Source organism: Acinonyx jubatus, chromosome A2 (genome assembly GCF_027475565.1).
Source record: "Acinonyx jubatus isolate Ajub_Pintada_27869175 chromosome A2, VMU_Ajub_asm_v1.0, whole genome shotgun sequence".
NCBI lineage: Eukaryota > Metazoa > Chordata > Mammalia > Carnivora > Felidae > Acinonyx > Acinonyx jubatus.
In genome coordinates, this window is record NC_069383.1 from 160,453,917 (window position 1) to 160,471,242 (window position 17,326).

The 17,326-nt window shown below is 41.4% G+C and overlaps 1 protein-coding gene across 9 annotated transcripts in view; it reads right to left on the reverse strand.

Annotated features, from left to right (window-relative positions):
* The window catches only part of LOC106970809 (putative adhesion G protein-coupled receptor E4P), an 87,216-nt gene that overhangs the window by 15,074 nt on the left and 54,816 nt on the right, over positions 1-17,326 (reverse strand). The window contains exons 16-17 of one of the 9 annotated variants that reach the window (XM_053219988.1): positions 9,158-9,350; positions 5,449-5,552 (exon numbers count right to left, since the gene is read on the reverse strand). The exons of 6 other annotated variants lie outside the window; for them this stretch is intronic. In XM_053219988.1, the coding sequence (XP_053075963.1) occupies positions 9,177-9,350 (174 nt within the window). In that variant the 3' untranslated portion in view covers positions 5,449-5,552; positions 9,158-9,176. Of the gene's footprint in view, positions 1-5,448; positions 5,565-9,157; positions 9,351-17,326 lie in introns of those variants that run through there. 2 more of the 9 variants (XM_053219987.1, XM_053219990.1) reach the window with 2 other exon arrangements.

Genomic DNA, 17,326 nt, shown 5'->3' on the forward strand with positions numbered 1-17,326 from the left:
ACTGTGCCACGTGACCCATCTGGAAAGCCACATTACTTTCAGCCCCAGCAATGGTTTCCACACAAGAATGTGAGCTCAATATCGCCAGTGCTTCCATTCTTAAAAAAAAAAAAAAAAAATCAAAATACAAAAACCTGGAAATCTGGATTGTCGTGCAAAATCTCAGTTTTTAAATGCTGGCAGCTTTTTTTTTAACGTGGTAAAACATACAGAATGCAACACAAAATTTACCATCTTAACCATTTTTGAGCAGATGGTTCTCAGTCCAGTGGATGCTTATGAATCTTAACCACCCTACCTGACTGCGTGTCTCACTTGTAAGGTAAATGAGAAGAGGAAGGAAAAAGATCATTTTTGATGTCAAGGCAATGTGATTTTCTGGAGAAGAGACTATATCTGTTGAATTCCCAACTAATAGTTCTTTTGTCCCTTGTAATTGTCCTCATCACCACCACAGATAACATTGACAGATATCTACATTTGCAGGCACCATTGTACAGACTCAACATAGAATAACTCGGTTAACCCCCACAGCAATCTGTGGTGTAGGTTCTGTTACTGTCCCAGATTTATGTGTTAGGGGACAGAGAAACAAAGAGGTTAAGTAACACCCCCCCCCAAATATAGTATGTACACAAAAATGTTGGCTGACTGTTCTTTGAATGACACATAAAAAGATTTGCCCTATCAAGCTTTACTATAATGAACAACTTTACTATAATGGGCCCCACTGGGAGGTATAAACGGGGCCAAAATACTTTCACACAGTCATTCAATCATGCCCACAAAGTTTGATTACATGCTGGAGACAAAGTCTGTTTCTCTCCTTAATCTAGGTCTAAGGGTGTTTCTAAGAAAAAAAAAACAAACCCTATGTTCAGCCAGGAGCCGGAAAAGAGGGAATGGTGTCTGAATACTGCTTAGGAATATCTTTGATAGGAAATAAAAGGGCAGCAAAAATATATTCTAAGTGCTCACCACTGCTTGTGTCCTGAAATTCCCATCTAATTGCATTTTTTTAAAAAAATCAAAGATCAAGCCTAAAAAGTAACAGTATCTAAAGTTTGGGGATGCTTACCATGTGTCAGACTTTTTTAAAAAAGCTTCTATTATGGTAAAAAAAATGCATAACATAAAATTTACCATCTCAACCATTTCTGAGTGGACAGTGCAGTAATGTTAAGTATATTCACATTGTTGTGTAACCCATCTCTAGAATTTTTCCATTCTGTAAAACTGAAGCTCTATACCCATTAAAACACAACTCTTCATTTCTCTTCCTGTACCACCTGGCACACACCCTTATACTTTCTGTTTCTATGACTTTGACACCCTGGGGACCTCATGCAGGTGGAATATTACAGTAAATAAATACTGTCTTTCTGTGTTTGGCATATTTCATTTAGCGTAGTGTCCTTAAGGTTCATCCATGTTGTTGCATATATCAAAATTGTGTTTCTTTTTCAAGTGAAATACTATTCTGTATTATTTCATATGGTAGTACTAGGTTCAAGGTTTTGAGGAGCCATCATACTATTTTCATAGTGGCTGTGCTATTTTATATTCCTAACCAGCACTACACAATGGTTCCAGTTTCTCTATGTCCTCACGCTGTTTTTTTTTATATATAATATCTATACTAATGGGTGTGAGGTGATATCTCATTGTGGTTTTGATTTACATTTACCTAATGGTTAGTAACATTCAGCATCTTTTCATGTGCTTCTTGGTCATCTGTATAGCATCTTTGGAGAAATGTCTATTCAGATTCCTTGCCCTTTTTTTTTTAAATCGAGTTATTTTGTTCTTGTTGAATTGTAGACATTCTCTATGTATGCTGGATACTAATCCATTATCAGGTATTTTCTCCCATTCCCTGGGATACCTTTTCACTCCACTGACTGTATCCTTTCACATGCAGAAGTTTTTAGTTTGATATACTCCATTTGTCTATTTCTATTTTTGTTTCCTGTTCTTTTGGGGTCATACCCAGAAACACTTGTGGAATCCAATGTCATCAAGCACTGCTGCCATGTTTCTTCTAGGAGTTTTGTAGTTTTAGGTCTTACATTATGTCTTTGATCCATCTTGTGTTCATGTTGTATATGGTAGGTGTCCAACTTCACTCTTTGGCATGCAGATATCCAATACTCCCAGTACCATTTGCTGAGGTTGGTTAGTATTTTAAGGGCTTTATATACATTGACTTATTTGTCCCACATGTCAACAATGCATGTTGCTATTATCAGTAGCAGAACCACAGCATTCTGGGCTGAACTCAGCATGGAAGGCTGGTAACTTTCCTAAGAAGTGAGTGGGAAGGGAGGTGGGACTTGAATGCATACTGTTCAGCTCCAGAAGCTATAATCTCCCTTTAGTGGTTTAAAAAATATCCATCAATTCTTGGGGCACCTGTGTGGCTCAGCTGGTTAAGCATCTGACTCTTGATTTCAGCTCAGGTCATGATCTCATGGTTTGTGCGATTGAGCCCTATGTCATGCTCTATGCTGACAGTGTGGAGCCTGCTTGGAATTCTCTCTCTCCCTCTCTCTCTGCCCCTCCCCACCTCCAAAATAATAAATAAATAAACATTTTAAAAAAAGAAAAAATGTCCATCAATTCTTTGGCACTCCCATCAAAATGCCAAGCCTAATTCCACTCCCTTAAGTACAGTCTCTCACGGAGCACTCACAGAAGCGAGCTGCCATGCCACGAGGACATTGAGGCAGCTCTCAGAGAGCCCCAGGTGGCGAGAAAGAGGCCTCAAGCCAACAGCCACATGGGGGAACGACCTTGAAAACAAAGCCTTCAGCCTCAGTGAAGCTTTCAGGTGACAAGCCCCAGCCAACATCTTTACTGCAACCTGATGAAAACCCTTGAGCCAGAACCATCCAAAGAAGCCATTCTGGATTCTTCACTCCCAGAACCGAGTGAGATAATAAATGCATATCATTTTAAGTCGCCAAGTTCTGGGGTAATTAGTTACACAGCAAGTAGAACCCCTTTGAAGAAAGCAGAATCATTTTTAATTTTGGCAAAGTTCTGAAATCTAGAAACTCTATTGAAATGTGCCTGGTATGATGCCTGCTTGTGGCACTTAAGAAGCAACTCAAAAATACCTAAGGACTGTCACTCATCTCCTGTGCTAGCTTTGGATTGGTGCCTTCTTAAAACCTGACCACTTTTATTTGGACCAATTTGACCAGTCAGATCGGTCCAGAGCCTTGGAGGACAGTTGAGGGGCTGATTCTGAAGTTATCTCCCCAGTACAGCTCATGGGTACCCCAATTTCCAAGGCACCACATCACCTTTGGCTCATTTTGGATTTTGCAACACCATGTCTCATAGATGAGTGACACTCTTTTTTTTTTTTAAAAAAAAGTTTATTTATTTGTTTTGAAAGAGCACAAGAGTGCAAATGAGCAGGGTAGAGGCAGAGACAGAGAGGGAGAGAGAGAATCCCAAGGAGTCTCCTCCCTCTCAGCTTGGAGCCTGATTTGGGGCTTCATCTCACAAACTGTGAGATCATGACCTGAGCTGAATTCAAGAGTCAGACATCTAATTCACTGAGCTTTTCAGGTGCCCCAAGTGAGAATCTACCTCATTTTTAAAGACTTCTCACCGGCGAATTCTTCGGCATGGAAATATTCTCATTTAATTACAAAATGCCTCCGGATGTAATAGAGTCACCTGGTTGTCACACACCTTTTCATGGTAAAATGCGAAATTAATGGATATGGAGAGTGAGGTGTTCTTCCTGGATCCTGTTGTACCACTTACTACCTTGGAGTTCAGGTAGAAATTATGCAATTTTTCCTTCATCATTAGGTTTTCCTCAGATGCAAAGCTCTCATCAATTATGGGGACCAATAGAAGCATAAGATATAAATGCAACAGCACTTGGGATAAAGAACAAAACTGCACCTAGTTTCAATGATGCCCATTTGATGGCAAAATAAATGATGTAAGGGATCATCTGTGTTACATTCATTTTTGAATAGGATGCTAGACCATTGGAAAAAAATAATTTTTGCTCCCATTTATTTAGCCTTTTGGGACAATTTGTCGAGCCATTCACGTAAGTCATAATTATTTAGTGTTTAATGTATTTTTTGTTTTAAATGATAATTTCATCCTTACTCCCACTCTTAAGATAAGCATAGGCATAATTTTCTTTGGCATTTTACAGTCAAGGAAAAGATTAAAGATATTAAATAACTAACTTTATGTTGGAGCTAGGAAAAGGTTAAGTCATTAGTATATTCCTGAAAATTTTCGACCTAAGTCAATGAATCAATGGAAGGAATGAAGGGACAGGGGAAGGAAAAAAGGAAGGAAGGTGAGAAAGCAGGAAGGTTAGTAGATAGATGAGTCGGTAAGTAGATGGATGGCAGAATGGATAGAGGCATGGGTGGATGGATGGATGCAGGGAAGAATGGATGGGTGGATGAATGGGTGGATGGAGAGAAGGAAGGAAAGGGAAGGGAGAGAAAAAGAGGAAGGAAGGAAGGGAGAGAGAAAGAAGGAGATACAGGGAATAAATGAAGGAGGGAGCAAGGAAGTGAATGAGGAGGAAAAGACTGCTAGCAGGTAAATTCGCAGGAGAGTAAGGTCTTACGAAAAGTAGTCAAAGAAAAATCGTAAAGGTAATGAAAGATAGACTATGCTAGACAAATATAAAATCATTATGATGTACACTTGAAACTAATATAATGTTCTATGTCAATTATACCTCAAGTAAAAATTTTTAAAAATTATGTTTTTATTTCTATGTATTCTTTAAGTTTATTTATTTATTTTGAGACAAAGGGGGGGGGCAGAGAGAGAGAGAGAGAGAGAGAGAGAGAGAGAGCGCCCAAGCAGACTCCCTCCTGTCAGCGTGGAGCCCAAAGTGGGGCTCGACCCCACCAACAGTAATATCATGACTTGAGCTGAAATAGAGCCAGACATTTAACCTACTAAGCCACCCAGGCGCCCCCAAAATTTTTAAAAATTGTAAAACTTAAATAAAAAAATAAATGCATAACATATAAACACAGATATTCAGAAGTTAAAATAAGAGAGTGCTAAAAGGTTTGTCAACTTTCTCTAGGAAATTGGGAACCATTCACTGTTCAGGTGCAAGGAAAAGACATTCACGTTTAAGAAAACCAGCCTTGAGCAGGGTAGAGGCAAGTTAAGCCAGGAACCAACCTGGGAAATCATTAATATCCCCTCTAGTCTCGCTCCAACACATCCCAAGTAAACAGAATAGGAATTTGTATGCTTTTCTTTTTCTGGCTATGAAAGCCCAATGCGAATCTCCCAGACTCTGGCTTTATATTGTCGTCGCAGAACTTACTAAGTAACAATAAAGGGCTTTTAGGAACTGCTTTATAGGAGCAACATGAAATTCCATTGGGAAGATTCTTGGACTACTGTCTAAATTCTAGGGCCACCATTTACTCTACCTCCCAAGCTTTCCTGCTCAATGGTGGTTCAGTGAACATCCATGGTCTGTTTTTCCACCTTCAGCCTGAATGTCTTCTTCAGTGTGCAGTTCTTAAGCGTCCCTGTTTCAATGGCTAAAACACAGAGAATGTTTGGTCAACAGCAACATCCACTTGCCCGCCTGCTCCAATATGATAATCCTCTGCACCAAACACCAAAAAGAAAAGCCTGAATGCTCATGGACTGACTGCTCCTGATTAGTGTGGAGAAAAAAGGCCAACCCCCCTGGGCATTTAGCCAAGTTCAAAAAGTAAACTAGGAATTAACCAGCCACCTTCACTCTTTATTACTATCGTGATAAAATTCACATAACAGGAAATTTACCATTTTAACCATGGGTAAGCACACACTTCAGTAGCATTAAGCACATTCACATCCTCACCATCCATCTCCAGAACGTGTTTATCTTCCCAAATGGAAACTCTGTTCCCAGCAAACACTAACTCCCCTCCCCCAGCCTCTGGATCGCACCATCTACTTTCTGTCTCTATGGATGCGTCTCCCTTGGGGACCAACTATGAGTGGGATAATACAACATTTTTTCTTTTGTGTCTGGCTTGTTTCATTGGGCATAATGTCCCCAAGGGCCATCTGTATTGTAGCAGGTGTCAGAACGCCCTTTCTTTTTAAGACTGAATAATATTGCATTGTCTGGATGGACCACATTTTGTTTCTCCATTCATCTGTCCATGGTCACTTGGGTTGTTTCCACCTGTTGGCTACTGTGAATAATGTTGCTGTGAACATGGATGTATAAATATCTCTTTTAGTTCCTGCTTTCAGTTCCTTGGAGTGTATACCCAGAAGTGGAATTTACGGGTCGTATGGTAATTCTGTGTTTAAGTTTTTTGAGGAACCAAAAAAGTTCCATCTAGTTACACCATTTTACATTCCCACCAGCAATGCATAAGGGCTGCAATTTCTCCACATCCTCACCGATGTTTGTTATTTTCTGTTTTCTGATACTAGCCTTCCAAGTGGGTGTGGGCTGTTGCCCTTTGCTCTTCAACCCAGCACTGAATCACAGGCCAGGAAGGGAAGGCAGAGCAGACAGAACAATCTCCAAATCACCAAGAGAGGCAGTGCATTCAAAACGATGTTGGCAAGAACCATGGTGTTTGCGATTCAGATTGCTATGTGTGAGGTGCTATGGGTGACCTGGGGCCAGTGGCTTAATCTTCCCTATCGCCAATTTCCTCATCTACAAGATTGGGATAATAATAGCGACTGCCTTAAGGAGTTACCATATGATTACAGGAAATCATTAATGCGCATACCCTTTGGGCACCTATTATGAGCCAAGCCATAGCAGTGAATGAGACTGGTGAGGTCCCTTAGCCTCATGGATTGCAGAAAATATGCACTCTGGTTTAGCTCCCTTGCGTTTTTTTTTTTTTTTTTAATCAGCATACACTCCATGAAAAGGGAAAGAGTGTACTCAGTGCTTCCTTTATGCACACCTTGATTAATGTCAGCATCAAGCTCTGAGAGAACCTTCCCACCCAGCTGTAGGTAACTGAAGTTTCCCTATGCCCTCTGCTGTCTGAGCCTAGAGCCATGAGGAACCACAAAGGACTCAAAATAATATACCCCCCCATGGAATGAAATACCAGCATCTGCACACATTCGTATCAAAAATCAACCTTCCCAGGGGCACCTGGGTGGCTCAGTCAGTTAGTTAAGTGCCTGACTTCAGCTCAGGTCATGATCTCCCAGTTTGTGGGTTCGAGCCCCGCATCGGGCTCTGTGCTGACAGCTGGGAGGCTGGAACCTGCTTCGGATTCTGTCTCCCTCTCTCTCTGCCCCTCCCCTGCTCTCACTCTGTCTCTCTTTCTCTCTCTCAAACATATATAAACATTAAAAAGAATTTAAAGGGGTGCCTGGGTGGCTCAGTTGGTTAGGTGACTGACTTTGTGGGTTGGAGCCCTGCGTCGGACTCTGTGCTGACAGCTTCTGATTCTGTGTCTCCCCCTCTCTCTGCTCATGCTCTGTGTCTCTCTGTCTCTCAATAATAAATAAACATTAAAAAAAAATAAAAAGAATAAAAAAAAACCCTTCCATCCTTAACGTTAAGAGTAAAGTCACATTCTTGGCAACATTAGTATATTTAAAATAGGAATAGCATATTTTACACACATACACACACAAACACACACAAAATAAAGATCATATGAATGGTATCACTGCAAATTTATTTTTTTTGAAGAGGAGGTTAGGATATCTTGACCTCTATATATGTGTGTGTGTGTGTGTGTGTGTGTGTGTGTGTATAATATATGTATAGATATATAATATACAATATACAATAATATACAAGTATAACATATACACATATAGGAGCATATGTAACATGTATTTTATATAATGGACAATTATATATTATATAACATTTATATATACAAGATTTCTAGGTATAGAAACAGAGACTCAGTGAGATAAAGATACTAACCCAAGGCCATGCATCTACCAGGTGTTCTTTTAAACCCAGGTCAGTCAACTAGGTCTGGCCCTTAAGCAGTATACCGAGTACTTCTCAACCCAGGCAGTATATCAGAATCACTTGGGGGCCTTTAAAATTACTGATGCTCAGGCTCCATCCCCAAATGGGTCTTCCACTAGTATTTTCCTTTTTTTAATGTCCCACATGATCCTAATGAGCGTCCAATGTAGGAACCACCTCACTGAGCATGGTGGAAAACTAAGATGGCACTCCATGACCCACTCCCCAGTCTCCTGGTACCCACACCTTGGTGGAAGTGCTTCCCTTTATATTTGGGCTGGTCTGGCAACTTGCTTCTAACCAACAGAATATGGTGAAAGTGATGGGATATCATGTTCACGATTATGCTACGTAAGGCTGTAACTCCCACCTTGCTAGCAGACGCTTTCTTACTGACTTTGATCAAAAAAGCTGTCCTAGAAAGAGGCCCATGTGGGCCTGGGGGAGGCCTCCAGCCTCCGGTCAGCAAGAAACCAAGGCCCAAGACATTCCACAAGGAACTGAATCCTGCCAACAAACCATGTGAGCTTGGAAACAAATTCTCCCTTGTTCATGCCTTCAGATGAGACTCTAGACCTGGTCAACACTTTATTTCAGTCTTGTGAGACACCCAGAAAAGCCATGCCCTGACTCCTGACTCATGGAAACTATGAATTATAAGTGTGATGTTTGTGGTCCCTTGTTATGCAACAATCCCTAACTATAAACTAAGCTAGAGTAGCTTTCCTGACTCTCCAGAATCATAGATGGTTTATATTATCTTCTTGCTGGCCTGTATTTCCTCGAAAAATTTTAAGACATAAAGAGATGTCTCTAATCTAAAATTAAACCCACATCCTCTTTATTTCTTCTGACATCGTAGTACCTAATGAAATTGGCTAGCTCTAAACTTTGGACTGTGGGTCCATGAAGAAAACAATAACATCAATGAAATTCCAGAATGACCAGCTGTTTGTGTACTGGTTGAGAGAAGAATGCACATTTGGACCAAGTTGGAGAGTCCAATTCCTGGCTCTTCCAACATTTAGGAGGCCTAGATCTTATACACTTTTTTTCTGAAATAGAGGTGGGAACATCTATACTCCAGCACAGCCAGGACGATTTTGTGGGGTGATGTACAAACTCATTAGAACAGACCTGGCAATGGGCAAGGGGAGATGTGCTTACCAGCGTTGTGATTCCTTACTCATACTGCCTTTCCACCTTCCGTGTTTCTTCCATATCTCTGGATGCAGCTGCAAGGACAGCCCTCCTCCACACTCTGCAGGTAGAGTGTAACTAGCACTGCTTTCTCTTTGTGCCTTCCAGCGGTTAACTGGGAAGTGAGGTTTGTGAGAACAAGGTAGGAATCCCTGATGCCCTGTCAGAAACAAGGCTTGTTATATGAAGGGAAGAAGCCTTTGCAAGGTCAACGCCCTTTACTCAAACAAATTTGAGCTTGCATTTTGGCAGGATAAATCTACCAATAGCCCGGAAGCCCAGTATCAGGCACTGGAAAAGCAAAAGCGTGCTTGGTTAACACTTATTCCATAATAAAACCGGTTTGCTCCTCTTAGACTTCTGTGGCACATCTTTCTGGGTTAAGATTTTTGCTTTTCATTGCCTTTCCCCAACATTAAGCCATGTGATAAAGAAAATTTGACATGAACCATGAAAGAGGAGGTATTTCCTCTCATTGACAGAGGTTTGAGAGGGCTTAAAGCTTTTCTGGGACTGTCCCACACCCCCCTATGTATGAACTCCAAAGTATCTCTGTGAAATAAGATTCCCCTGAATTTGCAAACCCCACTTGAGACCAATTCTGAGAATCTTCACTTGATTCATATCCTAAGAAGGGAAGTCTCAGTAGACTCAGTTTCTTAGCATGTCTGTCTTTCAATACTTTCCAGTTTTATAGTAGTTTTTGGTTTTTATTCGATTAAGTATCCATCTACACTGGTCAAATATTCCAAAGTTGTAGTTATGTAGGATGAATAAGTCTTGACACCTAATGTACAGCATGATCACTTTAGTTAATAATACTGTAAATATATATTGGACATTTGCTAAAAGATTTCAGGCACATTCGCATGTGTGCGCACACACACACAGGTAAATGTGAGGAAATGGATATGTTAATTAGCTTGACTATGGTAATCATTTCATTATGTATATGTATATCAAACTATCATGATGTACTCCCTAGATATATAAAATTGTTGTTAAAAGACATTTTAGGGGTGCCTGGGTGGCTCAGTCAATTAAACATTCAACATTTTGATTTCAGCTCAGGGTTGTGGGATTGAGCTCTGTGTCGGGTTCTGTGTTGGGCAGGGAGCCTGCTTAAGATATTCTCTCTCTCTGTCTCTCTCTGTCTCTGTCTCCTTCCCTCCCTCCCCCTGTGCTCTTCCATGCCCCACCTCAAAAAAATAAAAGGACATTTTAAGCAACCCATATGGATGAGTTTTTAAAAAAATTTTAATGTTTGTTTATTTTTGAGAGAGACAGAATGTGAGCGGGAGAGGGACATAAAGAGAGGGAGACACAGAATTCGAAGCAGGCTCCAGTCTCTGAGCTGTCAGCACAGAGCCTGATGCAGGGCTTGAACTCATGAACTGTGAGATCATGAGCTGAGCCTAAGTCGGACACTCAACTGACTGAGCCACCCAGGCACCCTTTATAGATGAGTTTTTTAGTGTAATTTTAGGGTGGTGAAACTATTGTTTGTTACTATAACAGTGGATACACGTCATCATACATTTGACAAAGCTCATAGAAGGTACAGCATCAAGAGTGACCCCGAATGTCAACTATGGCCTTTGGGTGATATTGACATGACATTGTAGGTTCACAAAAGGACCATCTGGTGCCAGATGTTGATAGTGGGTGAGGCTGTGCAAGGAGGGGGTGGGGGTATATAAAAATTCTCTATTCCTGCTAAACATTGTTGTGAATCCAACACCGCTCTAAAAAACAAAGTCGGGGCGCCTGGGTGGCTTGGTCGGTTAAGTGTCCGACTTCGGCTCAGGTCATGATCTCACGGTCCATGAGTTCGAGCCCTGCGTCGGGCTCTGTGCTGACAGCTCAGAGCCTGGAGCCTGTTTCGGATTCTGTGTCTCCCTCTCTCTCTGCCCCTCCCCTGTTCATGCTCTGTCTCTGTCTCAAAAATAAATAAACGTTAAAAAAATTTTTTTAAATAAAAAAAAATAAAAAACAAAGTCTACTTGGGGCGCCTGGGGGGCTCAGTCGCTAGAGCATCTGACTTCTGCTCAGGTCATGATCTCGCAGTTTGTGAGTTTGAGCCCTGCGTTGGGCTCTGTGCTGTTGGCTCAGAGCCTAGAGCCTGCTTTGAATTCTGGGTTTCCCTCTCTGTCTCTGTGCCTTCCTCGCTTGTGCTCTCTGTCTCTCAAAAATAAATAAATATTAAAAAAACAAATTTAAAAAAACTCTTAAAAAAACACAACAAAGTCTACTTAAAAGGTGGTGTGTGGGGATGTTGGTGGAGAAAGCATCCATTTGCAACTAGAGCCAAAGGAAAGAGCTCAGACCTGCAAGGACAGAGTGGTGTTTCCCTCTCCACAGCTGGGGGACAGCCTTGACAAATGGGCACAAATCTGTCTGCTGTTGTTTGGGAACTGCTCCCTCTTAATATCCATCCCAAATCTAGCCCAACACCCCTACCTCCATAAACCCCCAGTTTGTTCTCTATCTTTAAGATTCTCTCATGGTTTGTTTCTCTCTCTCTTCCCTCCACTACCATATGTTCTTCTGTTTTGTTTCTTAAATTCCACATATGACTGAAATCACGTGGTACTTATCTTTCTCTGACTGACTTATTTCACTTAGCGTAATTTGTGTAGAACCACAGAAGACCATGAATAACCAAGCAGTCCTGAAAAAGAAAAACAAAACTGGAGGCATCATGATTCCAGATTTCAAGCTAAGGTATAAAGCTATAGTCATCAAGACAGTAGGGTGCTGGCACAAAAACAGGTGCATAGATCAATGGAACAGAATAGAGAACCCAGAAGTGGACCCACAACTATAGGGTCAATTAATCTTTGACAAAGCAGGAAGAATATCCAGTGGGGAAAAAAAAGACACTCTCTTCAACAAATGTTGGGAAAACTGGATGGTGACATGCAGAAGAATGAAACTGGACCACTTTCTTACACCAAACACAAAAATAAATTTAAAATGGATGAAAGACCTAAATGTGAGACAGGAAACCATTGAAATCCTGGAGAACACAGGCAGCAACCTCCTTGACCCTGGCCACAGCAACTTCTTAGTAGACACATTGCCACAGACCAGGGAAACAAAAGCAAAAATGAGCTATTGGGACCTCACCAAGATAAAAAGCTTCTGCACTGGGAAGGAAACAATCAACAAAACTAAAAGGCAGCCTACAGAATATTTGCAAATGACATATCTGATAAAGAGTTAGCATCCAAAATATACAAAGAACTTATCAAACTCAATACCTCCCAGAAAACAATACAGTGAAGAAATGGGCAGAAGACATGGATAGACACTTTTCCAAAGAAGACATCCACATTGCAAATGGACACATGAAAAGATCCCCAACGTTGCTCATCATCAGGGAGATACAAATCAAAACCGCACTGAGTACCACCTCACACCTGTCAGATGGCTCACATTAACAACTCAGGCAACAACAGATGTTGGCGAGGATGCAGACAAAGAGGAACAGTGTTGGTGGGAATGCAAATTGGTGCAGCCACTCTGGGTAACAGCATTGGAGGTTCCTCAAAAAGTTAAAAATATATAACTACCCTAAGATCCAGAAGTTGCACTACTATTTACCCAAAGGATACAAAAATGCTGACTTGAAGTGGTACATGCACCCCAATGTTTACAGCAATATTATCAACAATAGCCAAATTATGGAGAGAGCCCAAATGTCCATTTACTAATGAACAAAGTTCTGCTTTTTAAGCAAAAAGTTTGATTGCCTTAGCAGTTAAACCCCACCTTGGCTTTTTTGTATGAGTCAGTTCTGGTTGTTTGACAAAACCACTAGGACCCAGACTTTGCTTCTGTTTCTTAAACCTGCCAGCTCAACTGTTGGGGAAGGTCATCGGAAAGACGTGACCACAGATTGACCCATGAGCAGAAACCAGGCACTCAGAGCCTCCTTATTCCAACCCCTTTCCTTGGAATATGGGTTCCTCTTTCCTTTCCTGCTTCCAGAGGGTGTTCTAAGGACATAGCCTTGGGATATTGATGTGGTCTATGTGTGACTGAACCTAGTTAAGGCCTCCTCTCTTGCTATAAACTTAGATTTGCCAAATAAAGATTTGGCAGATGAATGCTGGGATCCATTTGTCTTGCTCCTGCCCAAGACAAACATCATATGTAAGCTCCCTTTGCTTATTAAAACTGTGACCTCCATACCTGAAGGGGCCTGCCTCTTTCTGCAGTGTCTCCCTGCCCTCGAGCAAGGGAGCTGGTTTCAGATCACACCTGGGAACTTCCCAAGTGGGTTGTGAACCAACATCAACTCCAAGGTCAGCTTAAGGGGAACAGCCCCCTCCCCTATACCCCAGAAACTAGGGGCCAGCTCAAAGATTCTGAGAGGTATCAGGACCCAGGTGGTCAGTTATGGATGTGGTTACTGCAGACCTCAAGTGCCTTCCCCAGAAGGAACTAAAACAGCTTGACCACTCCCTAACACTTTCGTCCTTGCTCACCTTGCCCTGTAACTCTGGCTTAGATTTTACCAGGGGGAAGGGGAAAGAAGAGAAGACACAATAGGAGAGCAGAGGGGAAGGGGGACCATTTGGACCCATCAGCCAGGGTGAGGCTCCTTAAACGCTGAAGAAGCAACATGTCCTCTCCTGAATGTAAGACCATGGAGTCCTGTAATTCTACCTCTCTGTTTAAGTCTATCTCCTACCAATCCAATTCAATAGTGGTGCTGAAATTGACCTCATAAAACCAGACAGTTGAATGGTGGCTACCAGGGATGGGGGGGGGGTGGAAATGGGGAGATGTTTATGGGCACAAACTTGGAACTAGGACACAGGTAAGGTCTGTGATCTAATGCACACCATAGTGATGATAGACAACAGCACCGTATTATATACCTTAATATATGGTAATATATAGTTGACAGACCACATCTCATTTGTTCCTGCAACAAAATAGAAATGGTAATTATGTGATGCCATGGGAGTTTAGTTAAAGCTAAGGTGGTTATTCCATTGCCATATATAAGCATATGAAACCAACATGGTATACACCTTAAAGTTATACAATGTTATGTGCCAATTATGTCTCAAGAAATTTTAAAAAATTAAATTTAAAAATAGTGGTTTTGATGTGGACAGCTACAACTGATCGAGCAGGTACACAGGGAAGGAGTCTGACCAACAGTGATAGCCAGGGCGAAGTAACCATTTACCCCTGATAAGCACCTTCCAGGTAGACTATCTCATGGATTCCCCCCTGACATTCTCAAGAAGCAGAGCCTCTTATCTGCCCCATTTTACAGCAAAGGAATCTGAGGGTCATAGTGGTTCAGGAACTTGCCCAAGATAACACAGCAGGTAAGCAACAGAGCCCAGCCTGTCACAGTGCTACACCCCCACCAGGCTTTTTTGTTAAGCGCTCCTTCACAACCTTAGTTTCTGAGATCTTTCCCCTTTTATTAACACTGTGATTACTACACCAACTGTCCCGGGGACCAAAAAGTGTCCTGTTTTGTGCCATAGAGAGAGGAGAGAAAGAGAATGGTAAGATTCCCTCACTGCCCATTTGGAACAGATTCTTTTAACACCACACAGAGAATTCAATTCTCTTCCAACTCCATTTAAATGACTTGGGGCTCCCTGAAGAGCCTCATGCACTGGTTGAAGCTGTCTCCAAATTCCAAGTCCTCTGTCACCTTCTGATTTTCATATAGACATGCTGACAAGTCCAGAGAAGCAAGATATGCTATACTGAAACTTAAAAAAAAAGGTCAGCCATATTAGTGGTCAAAATTTCATGGAGATTTTGACTTTTTTTGCCGATAAATTTTTCTATGAAGCTTCCTGCCCCCATTTGGCAGGTTTTTGTTGTTATTGGTTTAGCTCGTACCATTAAACTTTTTTTTTTTTTAAATTCTCATGCCTTCCTTTAAGGTAAGGTGTCTCAGCCTTAGCACCATTGACATTTTGGGCTGGATAATTCCTCATCGCAGGAGCTGGGCTGCACTGGAAGGTGTTAGGTAACACCCTTGACCTCCACCCACTAAGTGACAGGCACACTGTCACCCCAGATCATGACCACCAAAACTGTGCAAACATTACTGTCTGCTGTGGGGGTGCCAAATGGTCCCCAGTTGACCACTACTTTTGATATTCTTTGCACCTCTAAGGACATTGGACTTTGTATCTGCAAGCAAATAAAAACAATTTAAAAACTGTGCCTATGTTAACACAGTCTTAGAAAGTTGGACATGCCCCTCTCAGGAACTGCCCCTCAGGCCAGCCCTCCATCAGATCCAATTGAATACTATAGCTGTTCTAGAACCAAAGAAAATAAGATGTTTAACACTCACCACACAGGAGAAATTTCTCCTCTTGGTCATAGCTCCCCCACCTTCTAACTGATAACAGAGAGGGAACTGTAGAATCTTATTTCCTATTTCTCAAGGAGTCTTGGAGGTTTCAAGAGGACCACAATTTGTTGGTGTAATTTCCACAGGTCAGGTCAAGGTCTAATTAAAGGCAACATCACAAATACAAACTCTATACACCATGGGTATCCACATCATGCTCACTGCAGAATTCTTTGGTCACTTAATCACTTGTGGGACCCAGAAGTAAGGACTAGGCAAGTAGAGCATTGCTGACGTCGGGGCACTAATGAGCCAAGGCAGCACCCACCATGCCAAAGCTGCATGCTTGGCAACATGTAAAACATACCTGCACTCCTATGTGCATTGCAGCATTATTTACAATAGCGAAGATATGGAAACAACCTGAGGTCTATCAAGGGATGAGTGGATACAGAAGATGTGCTATATATATATATGTGTATATATATATATATATATATATATATATATATATATATATATATACACACACACACACACACACACACACACACATTTGTTAGTCATCCTGAAAAGAGAAGGAAATGTTGTCGTTTGCAACAACACGAATCAATCTGGAGGATGTTATACTAAGTAAAATAAGCCAGTCACAGAAGGACACATATGGTATGATCTCACTTATATGTGGAATCTAAGAAAGTCAAGTACCTAACAGCAGAGGGTAGGACAGGTCCAGGAGCTGGGGGCAGGGAGAAATGGGGAGATACTGGTCAAAGCATGTAAAGTTTCAGTTGTGCAAGATGAATGAATTCTGGGGGCATGGAGACTAGCGCTAACAATACTGGCTTGTATACCTGAAATATACTGACAGGGCATCATCCATGTCCTCGTCAAAAACAAAAAATGGTAACCATGTGAGGGGATGGGTGCGTTAATTAGCTTGACTGTGGTGATTGTTTCCCAGTGTCAATGTATATCAAAACATCACGTGGTACATTTTCATTATATATAATTTTATTTGTTGACCATACTTCAGTAAAGCTCAGCAGGGAGAGAAAAAAAAATGAACTGAATCAAAACCACAGAACTAGATATAAAATATTAACGTGTGAAATTTAGTGTAAGTAAATGCGAGAATGAGTTAACAAATAATAGTAAAATAGAAACATTTCAGTTCTATAATTCAGACTTTTAGGATATGATCTGTGAAGTAGAGAAGTGACTTTTCTTCCTGCTTTTCATGGTATTTTTGCCATGCAGAAATTACATTGAAATGGGTTTTCTTATCCTCTCCCTAACCCTGACCCTGACCCTGACTGTTGCAAGCAGACATACAAATAAGACTTGTCCTATTTCCTAGTTCCTTACCCTCAAAGGGCTCACTTCTTAGAACTTCCCTCTGTCTGATCTCACCCGCCGGGTAGCCCAGATCCCCATTAGAGATACCTGCTGCCACCCTCCACTTCTTGCTGAAGAGTGGATGATTTTTCTAGTAAGTAAGCTAAATTAAACATCTTGTCTATGTCCTAGGTAGTGAAATCTGGAGTTGACATCAATATTGAGGGAATACTGTGCTATTCCAAGAGAACTGAGAACTTAGAGATTTCATACATTGTGGCAGGAGAGGGGGGAGAGAGGGGTTAGGAAGGCTGAGCGACTTTCACCAGGGTATGTTGAAAATGGAATTCCCCACTTGGGTACCTCTGACCGTCAGCTCCAGCCATTAACTGCTGTGCTATAGAGCCTTATGTTTACTGTTCCTTTTCTCTACAACTTGGTTCAGTTGTCTT